The sequence below is a fragment of the Diabrotica virgifera genome, chromosome 9 (genome assembly GCF_917563875.1).
Source record: "Diabrotica virgifera virgifera chromosome 9, PGI_DIABVI_V3a".
Classification (NCBI taxonomy): Eukaryota; Metazoa; Arthropoda; class Insecta; order Coleoptera; family Chrysomelidae; genus Diabrotica; species Diabrotica virgifera.
In genome coordinates, this window is record NC_065451.1 from 211,761,148 (window position 1) to 211,781,121 (window position 19,974).

Here is a 19,974-nt window from a genome sequence, read left to right on the forward strand (position 1 = left end):
TCCTTCTAGAGCAATTCTTGGTAGTCTGTGCTCCTCCATTCGTTTTACATGACCTAACCATTTTCTTCGTCTTTGCCTGCCCCATCTGACTACATCTTGCACGCCACATTTGTTCCCTGATGATGTTGTTTCGTATTCTATCTCTTCTTGTCTTCCCTGCTATTGCTCTTAGTGTCTTCATTTCGGCTGTTCATAGCATGTTTTTGGATTTATTGTTGTCTTCCAAAGTCAGACTTATAATTTTAAAGAAAATTATCAGGCCTATTTATTGGCACCATGTGGTTTTATTTTTCCTTGGACTTGACAACCATCAGATCCTCTGTTTATCCAAGTTCTTTCCTAAAATTTTTCCAGGTTGTATCTCCAAGTGAAGTCTCTGCAATAATAGTCATATTGGATTACTAAAGTTGATTGCCTTTAGATTTGTGAACTTATTTGCGAATGCACATAAAAATTCTCCTTACCTTGCAAAATAATTTAGAAATAATCTTTCGGATAAGGGAATAATCAAAACACAAACAAGACAAAAATACATATTACTAAACGTATACAATGTATTATTTATTTTATAAGAAAAAAAATACAAGTACTTATATCTTCTAATAATAAACAATTTAACAACGATTATACAAAAAAGGAAGAGATAATGAAATGTACATCACCTAAAATAAACTAAATTTGGTAAAATTTATTTTTCGTTTATAAAGTCTATAACGAAGAAATGAACACAAAAATGGAAATCGACCATAAAACAATGTATTTATACAACGATAAATATATTTTTTGTACGAAAAAATTAATTCATTTTAAAGAATAATTTTGCAAAATAAAGGCTTTTTAAAAACATGCTACACAGATAGTGCGAACACGATTTTTAATCGTAGACATGAGCGACTCGTTGGAAGGGATCCATTATTTAAAAAAAAAATCCTATAAGTACCTATATACCGGGTGGTGAATCGTAAAACGGGCCATAGGAAACCCAATGTACCGGGTGTCCCAATAAGAATGGCTCTCGGCCATATCTCAGGAATCGTTTATACTACAGCTTTGGGAAAAAAAATTTTATAACAAAAGTTGCCCCGAGAAAAGCCTGGAAATTATTTTCATAATTGTAAGTCCACCGCTAGAGGGCGTAATTGAATATCAAAAATTAAAAAATCGAAATTTTACAAAATTTGCCTAATGAAAGGGCACTGGAAATAAAATCATCGTATTCTTCATACAATTCTGTGCATATTTTATTTAACAAGTTTAAGTCTACCTGTGCAAATAAGAGGTGGAGGTGAGTGGGAACCTTGCTATGAATAAATCGCTGTAAGTCCGGTTCTGCTTAATTGATTTTTACAAACTTGGTCTTGTTGAAAACAGCTCTTTTTCGTCAATGTAATACTTATAATTTGGAAACAGCCTATTACGTAATATGCCGGCTAGAAGGCGCTATTTATTTTTTTTAGAAATCTAGTTTTCTTTGGAAAATATTAAATACAAGTATGTATTTTTTTTCCTGTATTACAAAATTAGACCAAATTAGAAACAGAATATCGAAAACCTCATGTCGATATCTTTTTTCTATCTCGAGACATCTTAAGAAACGTGTAAATTTTAAACATAACTGTTGCTGTCATGTAAGTGGAAATATATAGAAGCACGTAGTGTGCTATGAAAAAAAAACAAAGGAAAATTGTCTAGATTTCACCGTATATAATGAATCAAAACAACAATAAGACAAATAACACTATCAAATATAACAAAAAAAGAGTGTGTGTACTTTGTACGCGAGTAAGAAGTTATACTTCTATTATTATGATTTTAACGAAATAAATATATTTCAAAGTTTAATTTTATTTTTATTTAAATATTACACTAATTTTAATACTTAAAATAACACCAAAAAAATAGCGTTAATATGTAAATTTTTATGAATTGTTGCCTCCGCGCATTTGCTTTTCTCTCGATGAATCGTAGAAAATGTAAAAACGTCAGATTTTCTACACAAATTTTTAATTTTTATTTCATTACATTTTAATATCAATTATCCTATTCCCAACTAAGATAAATACATAACTGTTATTGTCACCGGTAAACTAAGTTAAGGAAGTCAAAGTGGAAACAAGTAGTGTGCTATGGAAAAAATAGAACTATTAGAAGTATTAAATTCAAAAAGTCATCATGTGTCAAATTATGTGTCAAATCAGTAAAACATAAAAATTTGTTCATTGATGGTTTGTTGCGGTTTTGGTTCTATTAAATTTTATATAAAATTTATACAGAGTGAAATTCAAGATGATTCTTACAAACTAAGAAGCATTTGACATGATAGCCACATTCTTTGCGGCTAGAATATATGCAATGAAATATCCCCAAAGACGTCACCCCAGTAGTAGAGTTTTTCATATTTTGTTTTGATTTATTATATACGGTGATATCTGGAAAATGTTTCTTTGTTTTTTTCCATAGCACACTACTTACTTCTATATATTTCCACTTATATGACGGCAACAGTTATGTTTAAAATTTACACGTTTCTTAAGATATCTCGAGATAGAAAAAAAGGAGACATGCGGTTTTCGGTATTCTGTTGCTAATTTGGTCTTATTTTGTAATACAGGAAAAAAATACATACTTGTATTTCATATTTTCCAAAGAAAACTAGATTTCTAAAAAGAAAATAAATAGCGCCTCCTAGCCGCATATTACGTAATAGGCTATTTCCAAATTATATCTATTACATTGATGAAAAAGAGCTGTTTTCAACAAGACCAATTTTGCAAAAATCGATTAAGCAGATCGGGACTTACAGCGATTTTTTCATAACAAGGTTCCCACTCACCCCCACCTCTTAGTTGCACAGGTAGACTTAAACTTGTGAAATAAAATATGCGCAGAATTTTATTAAGAATACGATAATCGGATTTCCAGTGCCCTTTCATTAGGCAAATTTTGTAAAATTTCGATTTTTTAATTTTTGATATTCAATTACGCCCTCTAGCGGTGGACTTACAATTATGAAAATAATTTCCAGGCTTTTCTCGAGGCAACTTTTGTTATAAAATTTTTTTCCCAAAGCTGTACTATAAACGGTTCCTGAGATATAGCCGAGCGCCATTCTTATTGGGACACCCGGTACAATTCTAAACTGTTGATTCCTGCTTCCCTAATTATTTTACATCAAAAGTCATGAGAGAATATTTGTAGAGAATTGAAATCTGTATTGAAATCAAAAGTTAAAATTGTTCTACGATTTAAACGCATTCCAAAATTTTGAAAAATATAATACATTTGTCACAGTAGGTATGTGTAAAAGTTGGGCCACACGTTACTATTTAACTGACAGTGCTCACACCATTGACTGAATAAAAACTCTTTATTATTAATACTTTCTCCGCAACTGAGGGTATCTTATCAACTGTATTGTTTTTAAACAATAAATGATAAACTAAAAATATTGACAGTTCAAAAATGTGAAAATAATAACTTCATTGTGACACATTATTGCACTGTGTGTGGCCTAATTTTGGGCTGAAAAACTGAAAAATGTATTACATTTTTACAAAATTTCGGAATATGTTTAATTCGTAGAACAATTTTAACTTTTGATTTTAATACAGATTTCAATCCTCTACAAATAGTTTCTAATGTCTTTTGATGTAAAATAATTAGGGAAGCAGGAATTCAATAGTTTAGAACAGTGGTTTTCAATGTTTTTGAGCCATGTACCACCAAAATGCTTATAATTATTTTTGGTACCACCTAACCAGGGCCGCCGAGGGATATGAGCGGGCCCCGGAAAAAATGTCAAGGGCGGGAAAAAAAACTTGTTTAATTTTTATGGAAATAAAATTATTAATAATAAATAATAAGAAACATTTCAAATATGAATTTTATTAAATTTTGATTATATTTATAATCGTGAAAATATTTATAATACCAGTGTTTTTCGAGTTTCCGGATAGGCAAAAATGTTTCTAATTCTCCAAAAATCGCATGACTTTGCCAAATCATTCCCAATTCACAAAGTTGATAGGCAGCTAACCGATCCTGTTTCATTATAGCTATCATTACCTCATAGCCTTTTTATGCGAAAAAGAAACCTAAAGGATCTTGTGCTTCTGCGACTGTCACCGGTAATGTGCAAAATATTCTTAAGGCAATAACGATTCAAATTTGAGATGTTTAATATTATTAAACAAATCTATTGGAGAAAGTTGAGATTCACCAATATTATCCGTGTACATCGCTCTCAAATAAAAAATCTCATCTATCAATTCTTCACTGATGTCTTCTTTATAAAACTCGCGCAATATATATCAATTTTTTTAATAGTGCCTTCATCTTCATCTCGGAATATCCATAAAATTTTAAATAGTGAATCAGTTTTATTTTTCGCATTAAATCTTTTGGTTAAATTGCTTATTGTATAACAATATTAAATATTTTACGAATAATATTTAAAGAACAGCAAAAAAACGGGAAAAATTACGTCTTTGGTCTGGTCGACGCCGGGCCTCTTACATCGCCGGGCCCCGGTAAAATGTACCGGCTGTACCGCCCTCTCGGCGGCCCTGTACCTAACTGAAGTATCTATGGAGGTAGGTAATTTAATTAACTACAAATATGCTGGATTTTGGCTGTGGTTTCGCGTTTTGTGTACCACCGCACCTAATGAAATGTACCACCAGTGGTACATGTACCACAGATTGAGAACCCCTGGTTTAGAATTTTACATTGAGTTTCCTATTGCCCGTTTTCCAATTCACAACCCGGTATACACAAAGGAAAAAACAAATTTTAATCATGAGAGACGATAATACACAAGGCAGAAATAAAATCATTTTTTAAATGCAGTCAAAGTTAAAATAACGTCAGAAGAGTATCTAAAAGGAGGGAAACATTTGCGCAATATAAAAAGGAAGCAATTTGGAAATCAAGGTGTGTAAAACTTCTAATTTTAGTCTTTACAGTACAAACTTACCATTGGTGAACAAGCAAAGTCACATGGTGTCAGATCAGTCAAATAAGGTGGAATATCCGACATTTTGGTCAGTATAAACGTTTTTGAGTTAAACAATGCGAATTCTACCTACCGTTTTTACAAACAAATATTTTCTTTTCGACGAAAAAAGCAGTGCAAATTTTTCATTGTTTGAATTACAGCTTGAACACTTCTTATTATATATCTCCCTTCATAATTTGTCTCCTTTTCTTCCCTTTATCAGACGTAAAACTGTGAATTTTGGTATTAGTGATTAAGATATATCCTTAGTGAATAATTAAAAATCACATGGTGTCAGATGAGCTGAAGAAGGGGGATTATTTGACCCAATTTTATTAGTACAAATGTTTTCTAAAAAGTTCACACGTTAGTGCATATGTTTCATTGCTATATTGAAAGCTTGAAGATTTCTTTTATATCCTTTTTCATATTTTGAGACTATTTTTCTGCCACAGCTATTAAACTGTGAAATCTTAGCCCTTGGTGTCATTGTGGCCCTTGGTTGATTATCTGACATATTTTTGTCAGCACAACTGTTTTGGATTCAAAAGTGAGAATTACTTCACACAAATTTTACTGGACAAAAAAAACTGAGCTCTATTCAAATTTTTCACTGTTTTAAAGAAAGTTTTATATGCTCAATCGCTTTTTCTTTTACAGCTACAAATTAATAAAAAATGCTTTTAACATTTTCCGTGCACAACAGATAAAAGTCACATGGTGTCCAGTCGGTCGAAAAAGGTGGATTATCTGACATAGCTTTGTCAGTAAAAACGTATTTAATTTAAAAATGATAAGTCATTAAAAATTTTTCACACACTTCCTACATTCCTACATAACAAAAGTGAGCTCCTCGAATGTTTCTAATGTTTTAATGGTTCAAACGTGAGAATCCTAACAGTATAAAAATAAAAATGAAAATTAATATCAGCACACTATTGGTACAGACAAAAAATGACGACCTTTTTTCGAATCCCTTTTGTAATTTCTTTGAAAAAATTAATTTTGACGCTACATTTTTTTCTCCTAATGCAAATTTGTGCCTGACTTATGCCGACCTCTGTAAGTACAAAAACGTACGGCAGTACCAAAACTGTAACAGTACGGATCTTCTCAACATTTACCTTAAAAGCTTGGTGCAGCGTCAAATATATAAAGTACGCTCCATGTCACAGTACCAACACTCAACTATAAAAAAATATAAACATTTTGGAAAAAATCACAATTGAACAAAATCTACTTCCTTCTAAACAAAGCTTTGGCTTTATCCGTTATTTTGCGCACTCTCCCTCTGCTGCTAACGGCCGAAATGAAGGTGCCTTCTTCTTCTCGCCTGGCATTGGCTCCACTAGACGACTTATCGCTGCTTTCACTTTCTGTTTTCTTCCGTTTTCTCTTCGATCTCCTCGTAGAACTAACGCTTTCTTCCGATTGAGAGCTATCGTAGGTGTTGGGCTTCTTCATGGCGGATCTTTGCCTCAGAGTGTTCTTTCTTTTGTAGTATACGCCCTCGTCTTCGCTACACGTGAAGGAAGACCCTTCGGAAGGAGATCCGTACCCCATTCTTCTTGTTGAAGGACCCCGTTCTTCTGAAATAGATATGAATAATTTTTAGGTTGATTGTATTAAACAACAAGCTGAATATGCGAGCATTATCATAACGAAAACTTCGTTTATTTTACGTATAGACCAATCAAGTTAGGCTTTTACTCGATATAACTGAAAGGACAGGGTTTGACAGTTGAAATGTGTAGTATGAGATACTACAAAAAGACTACCATCTTGGGATTCATCAATTTTTTAGTGGAACAATTTTTAAATTTACAACAAAAACGTCAAACTTAGTTTTTTGCTCATAACTTAAAAACTTGTTTATTTAGAGATTTGACGTTCACATGTAACTTTTTCAGACAAAAAAGATACATCGAATGAGATACGCTAAATGAAAATCGGTTAATAAACAAAAAAGTTATTGCAAAACGGACGACAAAATCGCTGTTTTTGGATATTGTTAATAACAATTTTATTGTTGATTAAAATTTGTTTAAATGTATCTAAACTTGAGGGTATTATGGTGTTTGAATGGTGTGCAAAAAATGGTCCAGATCTGTTAAATAGTTTTTGCGAAATTGAATTTGTTTATAATTTTTTTTGAAAAACGAGATAATTTCTGAGGCTGGTCCAGTTAATTTGGCTCACTGGATTTTAATGAACTGAGGCTTATTTCCTTCGTTAATATGTACCTAATAGCCTATGAAACAAATTTAAAAAAAAGTTACATTTATGTACTCAAAATTATTTGTTAATAAATAGTACTTTTTAAGCTTATAAACAATTACAATATCTCCGTGGAAATTAGATGAAATTAAATGGCAATAAAAAATACGGAAAGCTGATTAAAATACACAACTTAAAAAAAATTAAAAGTCCTCTACCACCCTGGGGGGCTGAGATGGCCCCCTTTTTTTAAAAAATCTCTGTTACGTTAATTAACAACATTAAGAGCTGAAATTTACCAATCTTTTATAAGAAATATCAAAGTTTTCAACAAAATTTTTAGCTAGAAAAAATATTACAAATTGTTTAAACAGAGGTGTTATAAACAAAGAGTATTTTGCGTTTCGAGTAAAAAATAGTGGACGTAGCGGCTGGCGTAGCCGAATAAGACTGAATTCGCGCGCTATTACACTAATAGCCGGTATAGGTGAAACTCAGACACAACTGGCTAGTGATTTTAATCAGTAATTTTGCCAATTCGACAAAAAAATAATTACTAAATAGTTAATAATTACTAAATAATTAGTAATTTTGCCAACTTCGGCAAAATTGGCAAAAAACAAAAAAATTACCTACTAAAATCACTAGCCAGTTGTGTCTGAGTTTAGCGAACCGACTATAATAACAATTTTCATTTCATAACAAATGGAACAGTCCATTTATCATTAGGTAGTCCCATTAAAGGGGAGGCCGTATAGTCGTATAAACCTTTTTAAAGTTAATAAATTATTGCTTTCAAAATATACTCAAATTGTATTTTTGAACATCTTATTTATGTTATATATACAGTAGAACCCCGATTATCCGTGCTCCTCGGGACCGAAGGGTGGCACGGATAATTGAAAAGCACGGATAATCCGAACATGTATTTCTTATGTATAATACATAATATGTATACACATACATATGTACCTATCATAAAAAATAACAGAAGAAAATAAATCTTTCATTATGAGTCTCTTTTTCGTCATATAGAGTTTCCGTCAAGTGATCTACGATGACGCTATTTTGATAAAACCTCAAAAACGCAAGTTGAGTAATAGAAAATCATAGCATGGATAATCCGCAGCACGGATAATCCGCAGCACAGATAATCCGCACCCGGATAATCGGGGTTCTACTGTAATAATTAAATTCACTATCAAATGTCATTGATATTTTATTAATACTTAATTTAAAATTTAGTTTGACAGTCACGAAATGTCAAACTCAAATGTAAATAACTTATGATTTGCTTAACAAATCGAGATTAAAAAAACTAGCCTACTTACTATAAACGATTTCAGCTGACGTTTAGTGTGTCGGAGGAAAATAAAAGGATTGTGACGTCACATTTTAGACTTTGAGGTCGATTATCTCCAAGACGGTTAGAGAAATTATCTCCAAGACAAAACTACATAAGAATCCATCGATAAAACTGCTCTAAGTATTGCAGGAGCGGCGACGCAATAACACACAGACTTTGCGAATTTATAAACAAAAAGTTTTCGTTGACTAGTGTAGTAGAACTGATTTGGAAGCAGGTAAAACTAGTAGAAGACTGGAACGTAGGTATAATTGTACCTATTAAGAAGAAAGGAGATCAAGCAATTTGTGATAACTACAGAGGAATTACACTCCTAAACGTGACCTACAAAATATTGGCCTACATTCTTTAGTAGGATCAACTATCGGGATATTAGAAAAACCTAATAGGCAGACACCAGTGTGGGTTTCGCAAAGAAAAATCAACTATCCATCAAATATTCCTTCTAAGACAAGCTTTGAAAAAAAATATGGGTATGGAATTGACACTCACCATTTATTTGTGGATTTTAGATGTGTCTATGAGAGTATAGAGAGAAACGCACTACACAAAGCCATGGTAGAATTCAATATCCCAAAACACTTGGTAAAATTGGTGAAAGCAACCCTCTCAACAGTCGAGTGTAAGGTTAGAGTACAAAACAGAGTATCAAAAATTTTCCAGACACAAATAGCACTTCTACAGGGAGATACAGCCTATCGTACCTTCTGTTCAACATAGCCCTAGAGAAAGCTATTAGAGAATCTGGAACAACAACAAGAGAAACCATTATTAATAGGAGTGTACAAATACTAGCATATGCAGATGACATTGATATCATAACAAGAAGAAATGCTGATCTGGTCCAATCGTTCACAGCATGGGAAGCAGCAGCAAAAAGAACGGAGCTGCACGTAGGTAAAGAATTATGAATCGTCTGTAAATACAATATTAAATAATAAACTATTTCCAAATGAATGAACGTTTAGTATCTATTAATGAGAATTTACCCTAGGCAGGTAAAGAAAGGATTAAAAACTGTCCTCTGTAATTACAAAGTACGATTGAGAGCGAGCTGTGCCGAGCTTAAGTTGCAATACGTGGCATCAACGCTGTGTCGTTCAGAGAACTAAATTTAATAATAAAATATATGTATGTGCTGCCATCTATTCAAATAATTGTTAAACGTTAGTTTACAAATTCGCCACCTATTTTGACCGTAGCGTGCTAATACCCCCTTAAACAACACACTTACCTCGAGGATGATATTCCCCTGCATCGTTATCTTTACGCGTTCTCATGCTTCTCGTCACTTTTTCCTTAGTTTGTACAGTACTGTTGCTGCTACTTTCCGAGTAAGTGGTTGTTTTGTGGCCCGAAGCGGAAACGTTATCGCTATCGTTGGATACTCCGTTCTCCGTGTCCGATTTTTCTTTGCTTGAGCTAGAGTTCGTCGTAGCGTCAGTCTCGTTGTCGCTAGTATTTGATTTCCTACGGTTTTTCCTTCTCGTCGCTGTCCTCCACTTGGACAAAATCTGTTTCATGCTTTCTTCAAATGTACTGGACAGTCGACTCGTCATGTCGTATATCTAAAGAAACATATTGATAAATGATTAAATCTAATTAAAATATTTTTGTTTAAAAATGACTAAATTGTAGACCAAAACTGGTTAATTAGTTAAATTGCGAGAAGTGGAATAAATTATCAGGTTTTGTTCTACACTTAAACATGGTCCTTCGATACGGATCATAAGTTATAGTAGAATGAAATATAGTTTTTTAGACATTTTTTAGTATAAACTGTGGACAACATTAAGTTGTGGGGTCCTAGAAGTTAGCTACAGATATAAGGAAATGAAGACATGGCAGTGTTGCCATGTGTCCTTAGAATAAATCGGGAAAGAGCATGTGATATATTTATTAATTTATTTATTAACATGGAAAACATTAACTAGATAAAATAACGAGAAAAGTGTTTAATGTTCTCTAATTATGTCGAAATACCAAGATTTCAGTATCAATAATAAAGTTAAAAAGTGCAAAATTCTGCTGTTTCAAGATTTCACTATATATTTTTAGTTTATTATTATCAATATGAAAATAATATTTGCATAAATAATAAAGTTAAACGGTGAAAAATAAGTTAAAGAAATGGCCATAAAATTGATATCTAAAGAATATCTGTGCAATCTAGCAAAGGCAAATTCAAAGGTTCTGGCTCTATTGCCACATTTATCCATTAATATATCAGGGCAATTGCCAAAAAAAAATTCTAGTAATTAACTGCAATTAATATCAAAACAAACAACAAATATTTATTCTCTCTGATTGGAGTAGAATTGGAGCAGCACTCTCTGATTGGACTAGAATATGGTTCGGCTGTTTTTTCGTTTTGCAACGAAATTGAAAATGGTTATTCATTTTTAAATATTTATTCGTTCATGTTTTATATAAATTAAAAAATAGCAAAATCCATAAAATAATGTAATTAAAAAAGGTTTTCAGAGCTTATTCTGTATATTTGAAGCGTACACCATATACATTATATACATTAGAATCACATGGCAACACTGCCAAACTTAAATTTATCATTCTGTGAAAATCTAATGCAGCTAACTTCTCGGACTTGAAGTTTAAAGTTGACCTGCATCACGGTTATTAGACTTTATTACGGTTGTCTTGTCCGACGGTGGTGGGGAGACTTATATTTTCGACTTTACGTCACAAGAGTTTAGATCCCCATATTTTTAAATGATTTTCGATCATTGAATGTGTGTTATTGTGTATATATGTGTATTATTTGTGTTATTATGAAATAATTAGACAAATAGTACACATTTTATCTTATACCAGGTGGTGAATCGTAAAAAGGGCCATAGGAAACTCAATGTAAAATTCTGAATTGTTGAATTCCTGCTTCGCTAATTATTTTACATCAAAAGTCATGAGAGAATACTTGTAGAGAATTAAAATCAAAAGTTAAAATTGTTCTACGATTTAAATGCATTCCCAAATTTTGAAAAATATGATACATTTACCACAATAGGTATGCGTGTAAAAGTAAGGCCACACGTTACTATTTAACTGACAGTTCTCACACCATTGACTGAATAAAAAAATCTTTATTATTAATCCTTTCTCCGCAACTGAGGGTATCTTATCAACTGTATTGTTGTTAAACAATAGATGATAAAATAAAAATATTGACAGTTCAAAAATTGACATTATTGCATTGTGTGTGGCCTAAGTTTGGGCTGAAAACTAAAATGTATTACATTTTTACAAAATTTTGGAATATGTTTAATTACGTAGACCAATTTTAACAGTTATTTCCAATACAGATTTCAATCCTCTACAAATAGTTTCTAATGTCTTGTGATGTACAATAATTATTAGGGAAGCTGGAATTCAACAGTTCAGAATTTTACATTGAGTTGATACAAAATTTTGACGCATGTCAAAATTCTCAATGTGTTTTAATTGTATTCATTTTTTTCGAATCCTGAGAAAACTAATAAATATTTTTGAAAAATTTAAACTCAGAATGAAAGACTACATTATTACCGAGGGCTGAAAGTCCCTGAAAACTTCTATAATGTTTATTTTAATGAGTTACAGGGCTGAAAATAAAAGAGAAGTGTGATATTTAATTTCAAATATTTTATTCAATAGAATCTGCTTGTTTATTCTAAGGGGCTTTCCGCCCTCGGTAATAATGTAATCTTGCATCATGCGTTTAAATTTTTCTAAAATACTTGGTTTTCTCAGGATTCGAAAAAAATCATATTACGATTCAAATGACAGTAAACTCTCGTGACGTAATCTCACCCTTAATGTTCATTAGTTAGTCGATTTAGGCAACCGTAGTAATGTCTAAGAACCGTGGGACACATTACTTTTGGATTTTTTGTGTTGTATGCTTCTGAAAATTTCTGTAAAAATTTTCCAAGCGACGTTTGGTCCTATGGTCTTAACATAGAATGTCAAAATGTGGATATTTCGTCTTTCATAATGTCCACTTTACATCAACAATAAATTGAACAAGAAATTGACAAAGTTATTCAAGGCCAAATTTAACGTGTACAAAATGTATGGTTTGTAAAAGAAAATGAAGGAATTTGATGAAATAGAACAATTGGATATGTTTTATTTTGTCAAATTTCTTTATTTTCTTTTTATTCACGACAAAATTGGGTGTTTTTTTCAATTGGGTGTCAAATTTGACCTTGAATAACTTTGTCAATTTCTTATTCAATTTATTGTTGATGTAAAGTGCACTTAAGTTAATGAAGTATTCATTTTCTTTATATGACGTGGTTATTAAGAATAACCATAGCCCAGTGCCCCTTAACACAAGCCCAGAACATTGAAATTTGGCAACAGTGAATAGTGGACCTATAACTATATCCGTTTGTGTTTGTTTACATATCGCATCTCGACTTATATGCGATAATTCTAAAAAATAAAAACTCTGTTTTTTGGCCTGTCACGTTCTTTTAGGCGTTGCCTTCATTGTAGAATAATGTCATATATTTTAGTTATCTTAAAATCCGCATAGTGCGACTAGGTCGTTATTACCATTTCCTGTTTTGGTCAAGCAGCCAAAGCCTATATCACTAGGTATATGGACTATGGATTTGCTACCATATAGTCATCATGTGAACAAGTCAAATTCAATCTCAATGGTACCTAGAGTATAATGCATTGGATATTTTAGACATCCATGTTTAATTTCACATTATTCATCCATGTTCCTACGACGGATCAATTATTATTGTAAAGGGGTTTTACCCACGGTTATTAGACTTTATTACGGTTGTCTTGTCCGACGGTGGTGGGGAGACTTATATTTTTGACTTTACGTCACAAGAGTTTACATTCCCATATTTTTAAATTATTTTCGATCATTGAATGTGTGTTATTGTGTATATATGTGTATTATTTGTGTTATTATAAAATAATAAGACAAATAGTACACATTTTATCTTACACCGGGGGGTGAATCGTAAAAAGGGCCATAGGAAACTCAATGTAAAATTCTGAATTGTTGAATTCCTGCTTTCCCTAATTATTCTACATCAAAAGTCATGAGAGAATACTTGTAGAGAATTAAAATCTGTATTAAAATCAAAAGTTAAAATTGTTGTACGATTTAAATGCATTCCAAAATTTTGAAAAATATGATACATTTGCCACAATAGGTATGCGTGTAAAAGTAAGGCCACACGTTACTATTTAACTGACAGTGCTCACACCATTGACTAAATAAAAAAATCTTTATTATTAATCCTTTCTCCGCAACTGAGGGTATCTTTTCAACTGTATTGTTTTTAAACAATAGATGATAAAATAAAAATATTGACAGTTCAAAAATGTGAACATTATTGCATTGTGTGTGGCCTAAGTTTGGGCTGAAAACTAAAATGTATTACATTTTTACAAAATTTTGGAATATGTTTAATTACGTAGACCAATTTTAACAGTTATTTCCAATACAGATTTCAATCCTCTTCAAATAGTTTCTAATGTCTTTTGATGTAAAATAATTATTAGGGAAGCTGGAATTCAACAGTTCAGAATTTTACATTGAGTTAATGCAGAACTTTGACGCATGTCAAAATTCTCAATGTGTTTTAATTGTATTCATTTTTTTCGAATCCTGAGAAAACTAATAAATATTTTTGAAAAATTTAAACTCAGAATGAAAGACTACATTATTACCGAGGGCTGAAAGTCCCTGAAAACTTCTATAATGTTTATTTTAATAAGTTACAGGGCTGAAAATAAAAGAGAAGTGTGATATTTAATTTCAAATATTTCATTCAATAGAATCTGCTTGTTTATTCTAAGGGGCTTTCCGCCCTCGGTAATAATGTAATCTTGCATCCTACGTTTAAATTTTTCTAAAATACTTGGTTTTCTCAGTATTCGAAAAAAATCATATTACGATTCAAATGACAGTAAACTCTCGTGACGTAATCTCACCCTTAATGTTCATTGGTTAGTCGATTTAGGCAACCGTAGTAATGTCTAAGAACCGTGGGCCTGCATTATGTATTTTACGAAACATCTGTATTTTCACACTGGAGGACTGTAATACAAATCTAAAAGTATGCATTGTATCTTTTCAGATATTATTGACGCAGAAATTTTTATAGCTTAATTTTAATAATAAAAAAATCATCAGACTCACCCTGGATTTCTTATTGGGCGTATACAAGCGAGAATTGGAAAATATTAACCTCATATCTATACAAAACGACTGTGGATTGTTGTACTCCTTATTTGACAACTTGTCTTTAACCATCCCAAGATCCACTGGACTTTTTACAATCTGATAGTAATCTGTAAATAATAAATAGGTATCGATACATATAAAAATGACAATAAAGAACTTTATTTCAAGAATATTAATCTCAAATAAGATTTAAAATATAAACCAACACAAAAAAAGTATTTCCTATTCTTGCGGCAAATATAGGATCTGCAATTGCCGTCCTTTCGGTGGCACAATATTGTTAAAAAATATCAAGAAAAACGTTCAAAAAAGTCATGACAACATTCGGATGAAAAAAAAAACTAAATAAAAATAGAAAAATATGTAAGAAAATATTACTGCAGTGTCTGAAAAATTGGCAGAAGTGATCTTATTAGAGGACAAGAACAAAAGTTGTTAGCTGTTCTCAAACATTTTTCAATAAAGAACTATTATTGTTTCATGTAGTTCAAATGTACATAAGAATATATTAATTAATATCATTGTTTAAATATGTAAAAAATCTAAAAAGAAACGTTTTTCAGATGAAAAATAAACTAAATAAAAACAAAAAGATATATTCCTGCAGCGTTTTAAATATTGACACTTGACAGATGACAACGACAGCCCTAATAATACCTTTTGAGGGCAAGGAACAAAAGTTGTTAAATCAGCTTTACATCACGGCTATGCAATTGTCATGCTATGCAAGTCCGTCTTGCATGGCATATCTCCTGCCTAGCCTGACATTTTTACATCAGAGCTATTTCTGTGCAATTTTTGATACCACTTTCATTGTTGCCAACAAAAGAAATATACCAAAACATTAACTTTAGATATTTCACTGGGAAATTTCAGTTCAACATTAAATATATTCAAGTATAAATCATAAATAATTATTTGACTTCCAATAAATAACATTTAAATTTACACAATAAGGTTAAGTTTTATTCTAAACTGTAAATTTTGTTATATTGGCAACATGAAATTTGAGAACTTGCATCAAAATAGCGAAAAATAGAACATGTTTTAATATTTCGTCTAGCATAGGAATTGCATGGAAATAGCGCGTGGGCATGCCCAGTTGCATGATCTCTCTTACATGGCTCTTGCCTAACATGGAAATAGCATAATGTAAAACTGTGTTTAGCTTTGTTCATAGATACTCTATGTTTTATTTCGCGTATTTCAAGAAAATTGGCGTGTATATAAAAATATTAATGAAAACTACCTGGATATACGGTGTTGTCTACGGGTTGTCTGAACGGCCCTGCGTCTTCGCTGGTCCACAACTGATTGACGAGGTTCATTCCTTCTTCTTGCCATTGGTCCGGATCGTGTGTAGATTTTCTCGTTGCTGTTCGCAAGTTCTTACTTGTTGATGGCGCTTCTGCTTCTTCTTCTGATTCGGAAGAATCGTACGAACTGACGAGTCGGTGGTAAAGGCTAGGTACGTCTACGTACTCTGAGCATTGTCTAAAGATATAAGACAAGAGTGAGATCAAATTATTTCTGGGAGGGCAAAGATTATATTCAGCATTGAAAAAATAGTATTATTATGGACTAATTTTGTTGCAATTTGTTAAAATTTTTATTATTTGTATGTAGTGTACAGAGTGACACATTAAAGTTTTAAAGAACTTCAATATTTGCAAATTCATTACGATATATCCATGATACTATAAATATAACGAGATAGTATCTTCTCGTGGCGAAAATACGTCCGAGCTCGCGCATGATTACCTAACTGGAGACCGGAAGTTGAATTTGAATTTTTGTTATTAAACTTCAATGTATTCGAAAAAAAAAATAGTGTCGAGATTCCTGTCAAAATAACTGTCAGAGATAAAATATAAAATACACTTAGCTTACAACCGCGAACAATTCAAACTAATCGGACATTACGAATGATTACGAACCATTACGAACTTGCGGGTCTCCACTTAAGTCACGACTTCCGGATGTGCAATAAATTATCTTGTTATTTATAGTATCATGGATATATCAAAAGAAACATTTTAATTTGATGTGCCGTGTCTCTTTGCAAGATGTTTTATGTCAAATGTCGCGTTTTATGTCAAATGTCTCTGTCACAGTTCTTAGACATTACTACGGTTGCCCAGATCGACTAATCAATGAACATTAAGGGTGCGATTACATCACGAGTGTACTGTCATTTGAATCGTAATATGATTTTTTTTTCGAATTCTGAGAAAACTAATAAGCATTTTAGAAAAATTTAAACGCAGAATGGAAGATTACATTATTACCGAGGGCGGAAAGCCCCTTAGAATAAACAAGCAGTTTCTTTTGAATGAAATATTTGAAATTAAATATCACACTTCTCTTTTATTTTCAGCCCTGTAACTTATTAAAATAAACGTTATAGAAGTTTTCAGGGACTTTATGCTCTCGGTAATAATGTAGTCTTTCATTCTGAGTTTAAAATTTTCAAAAATATTTATTAGTTTTCTCAGGATTCGAAAAAAATTAATAGAATTAAAACGCATTGAGAATTTTGACGTGCGTCAAAATTTTCCATTTTGATCCTTCCTCTTAATCGATATTTTTATGTCTGTGAAGTATGGAAAATAGTCAAGATAGTTAAGAAATAAAGATATTTAGTGGATTATAATACCTGGAAAACTGTTGATATTTATCCATGCAATATTTACGGAAATCTAGGACTTCAATCTCCATTGTACACTGAAAATTTGTCGATGATTTTCCATTAATACTGGATTAACTATTGAATACATACTATCCTTAGAGGTTATCTAGGATTATGTGAATTAGAATTACTTGTATAATTTATTGTAAGAATTTAAATAATAGGTACCTAATAAATTTGGCCACACTACAGCCTGTACCTGACATTCTAAAATGTCATCAACATTATTATTATGTCAATACTTAATGAACTTTTAACGTTTTAACCTACCTTATAAATATATATTCTTATAATATATCCTACAATAGGTACGATGTACAACTTTCATGAATAATTCAAAATAAGTTTTTACGGGAAACAACACCAAAATTACAAATACAAAAATAATAAGTAAACTAGGAATACCAGGTTGTGAATTGGAAAACGGGTCATAGGAAACTCAATTTAAAATTCTAAACTGTTGAATTCCAACTTCCCTAATTATTTTACATCAAAAGACATTAGAAACTATTTGTAGGGGATTGAAATCTGTATTGAAAACAACTGTTAAAATTGGTCTACGAATTAAACATATTCCAAAATTTTGTAAAAATGTAATACATTTCAGTTTTTCAGCCCAAAATTAGGTCACACACAGTGCAATAATCACATGCAAATGTCCGAATGAAGTTATCATTTTCACATTTTTGAACTGTTAATATTTTTATTTTATCATTTATTGTTTAAAAACAATACAATTGATAAGATACCCTCAGTTGCGGAGAAAGTATAAATAATAAAGATTTTTTATTCAGTCAATGGTGTGAGCACTGTCAGTTAAATAGTAACGTGTGGCCTAACTTTTATACACATACCTACTGTGGCAAATGTATCATATTTTTCAAAATTTTGGAATGCATTTAAATCGTAGAACAATTTTAACTTTTGATTTTAATACAGATTTTAATTCTCTACAAGTATTCTCTCATGACCTTTGATGTAAAATAATTATGGAAGCAGGAATTCAACAATTTAGAATTTTACATTGAGTTTCCTATGGCCCGTTTTACGATTCACCACCCAGTATAAGATAAAATGTGTATTATTTGTCTTATTATTTATTAATAACCCAAATAATACACATATATACAGAATAACACACATTCTACGATCGAAAATCATTTAAAAATATGGGATTGTGTATTTTTGTGACGTAAAGTCAAAAATATAAGTCTCACCACCATCGTCGGTCAAGACAACCGTAATAAAGTCTAATAACCGTGATATTATGTGATATTTTTTGACATTGTGACATAACATGTAAAATTTATTGACATTAGTGATTTAAAATGTGACATTTGACAGAAAACGCGGTGGTAAAAAGTCAATGTTCGCTCAAGTGGCTTACTTACTATTTGTTTCGAATTTAAGCTAGCATGGCACTTACCTGAGGATTCTTAAACATAATTCAGTCAAAATTCTGGCGTGTTTCACGATGTTACTATGTTTTTCATTGAATTTCTCCGCATTCGTGGCTAAATATCTTATGTCGAATTGGGCCGCGGTCAGTCTTCTATAAAACTTGTTTTCGAATCGAGCTTTAATCGTCGATAAATCGATTGGGTATTCGATTACCATCGCGTACAGAGGGTATTCGTTTATATCGACGGGTACCAAAAACGGCTCGGCTATTGCTAATTCCATCACCTATTTAAAACAGATAATAAAATAAAATGAAAAAAATTAGTTATTCACCCAAACGATTTTTTCGGTGCGTATACCATATTATTTATAGTAGAAACGAAAATCGGTCAGAATGAACAACAAAGTGGCGGTATCAATGTTTGGAACAAATATTTAAGAAATTCGAGTAGCCGCTTTAATGATAAGCAGTTGCCGGTATTATAACATCCCATCAGTCATTGTACATGAGTCTTTTAGAACCCACAGTAAACACTACTTGCATATTAGTACAGTCAAAATAATTACACGATAAATATTAAGCAAGAGAAATTAAACTTTTTCTACTTTTAAGGACAAAAAAGTAAGTTCATTAGCGGAACTGAATTCAAAATTATTTTACATAACATTATTTGGTCAAAACATCTTATTTTTGTTGGTAAAAAATATATTAATTTGTCTAGACTAAATTACGGTTCTGTTGATATTCGAGAAGACGTGGTGTTCACACAATGTTGCTAAACTGAATTTTGTTACATTCAGTTTAAATTTTCTAGCCGATTTCCGAGCTACTATACACTTCATCAAAGAGTGACCGTTGTTGAGATGTTTCTTATTTAAATGAAGTAAAAAACACTTACCCTGGTTATACCTGCTACAATATGTTTGGTAATCAACGATAAATCACTGTAGGGCCAGTCACATTGTATCGTTTTATACAGTATTGAGGTAAGTTCTTCTTCTAAAACTGGAATGGACTGACTTTCATCTTCAGGCATTCCTGGAATCAAGTAAAATAAAAACTAACTCCTCAAATCAACGTTTATACA

General features: G+C 31.7%; 1 protein-coding gene across 2 annotated transcripts in view; it reads right to left on the bottom strand.

The window, feature by feature from the left end:
* Positions 1-540: 540 nt before the first annotated feature.
* The window catches only part of LOC114326091 (bromodomain and WD repeat-containing protein 3), a 62,538-nt gene continuing 43,104 nt past the window's right edge, over positions 541-19,974 (bottom strand). For both annotated transcript variants that reach the window (XM_050662417.1, XM_050662416.1), the window contains exons 18-23: positions 19,786-19,925; positions 18,912-19,171; positions 16,046-16,290; positions 14,752-14,903; positions 9,814-10,147; positions 541-6,585 (exon numbers count right to left, since the gene is read on the bottom strand). In XM_050662417.1, coding sequence (XP_050518374.1) covers positions 6,233-6,585; positions 9,814-10,147; positions 14,752-14,903; positions 16,046-16,290; positions 18,912-19,171; positions 19,786-19,925 — 1,484 coding nt within the window. In that variant the 3' untranslated portion in view covers positions 541-6,232. The remainder of the gene's footprint in view (positions 6,586-9,813; positions 10,148-14,751; positions 14,904-16,045; positions 16,291-18,911; positions 19,172-19,785; positions 19,926-19,974) is intronic.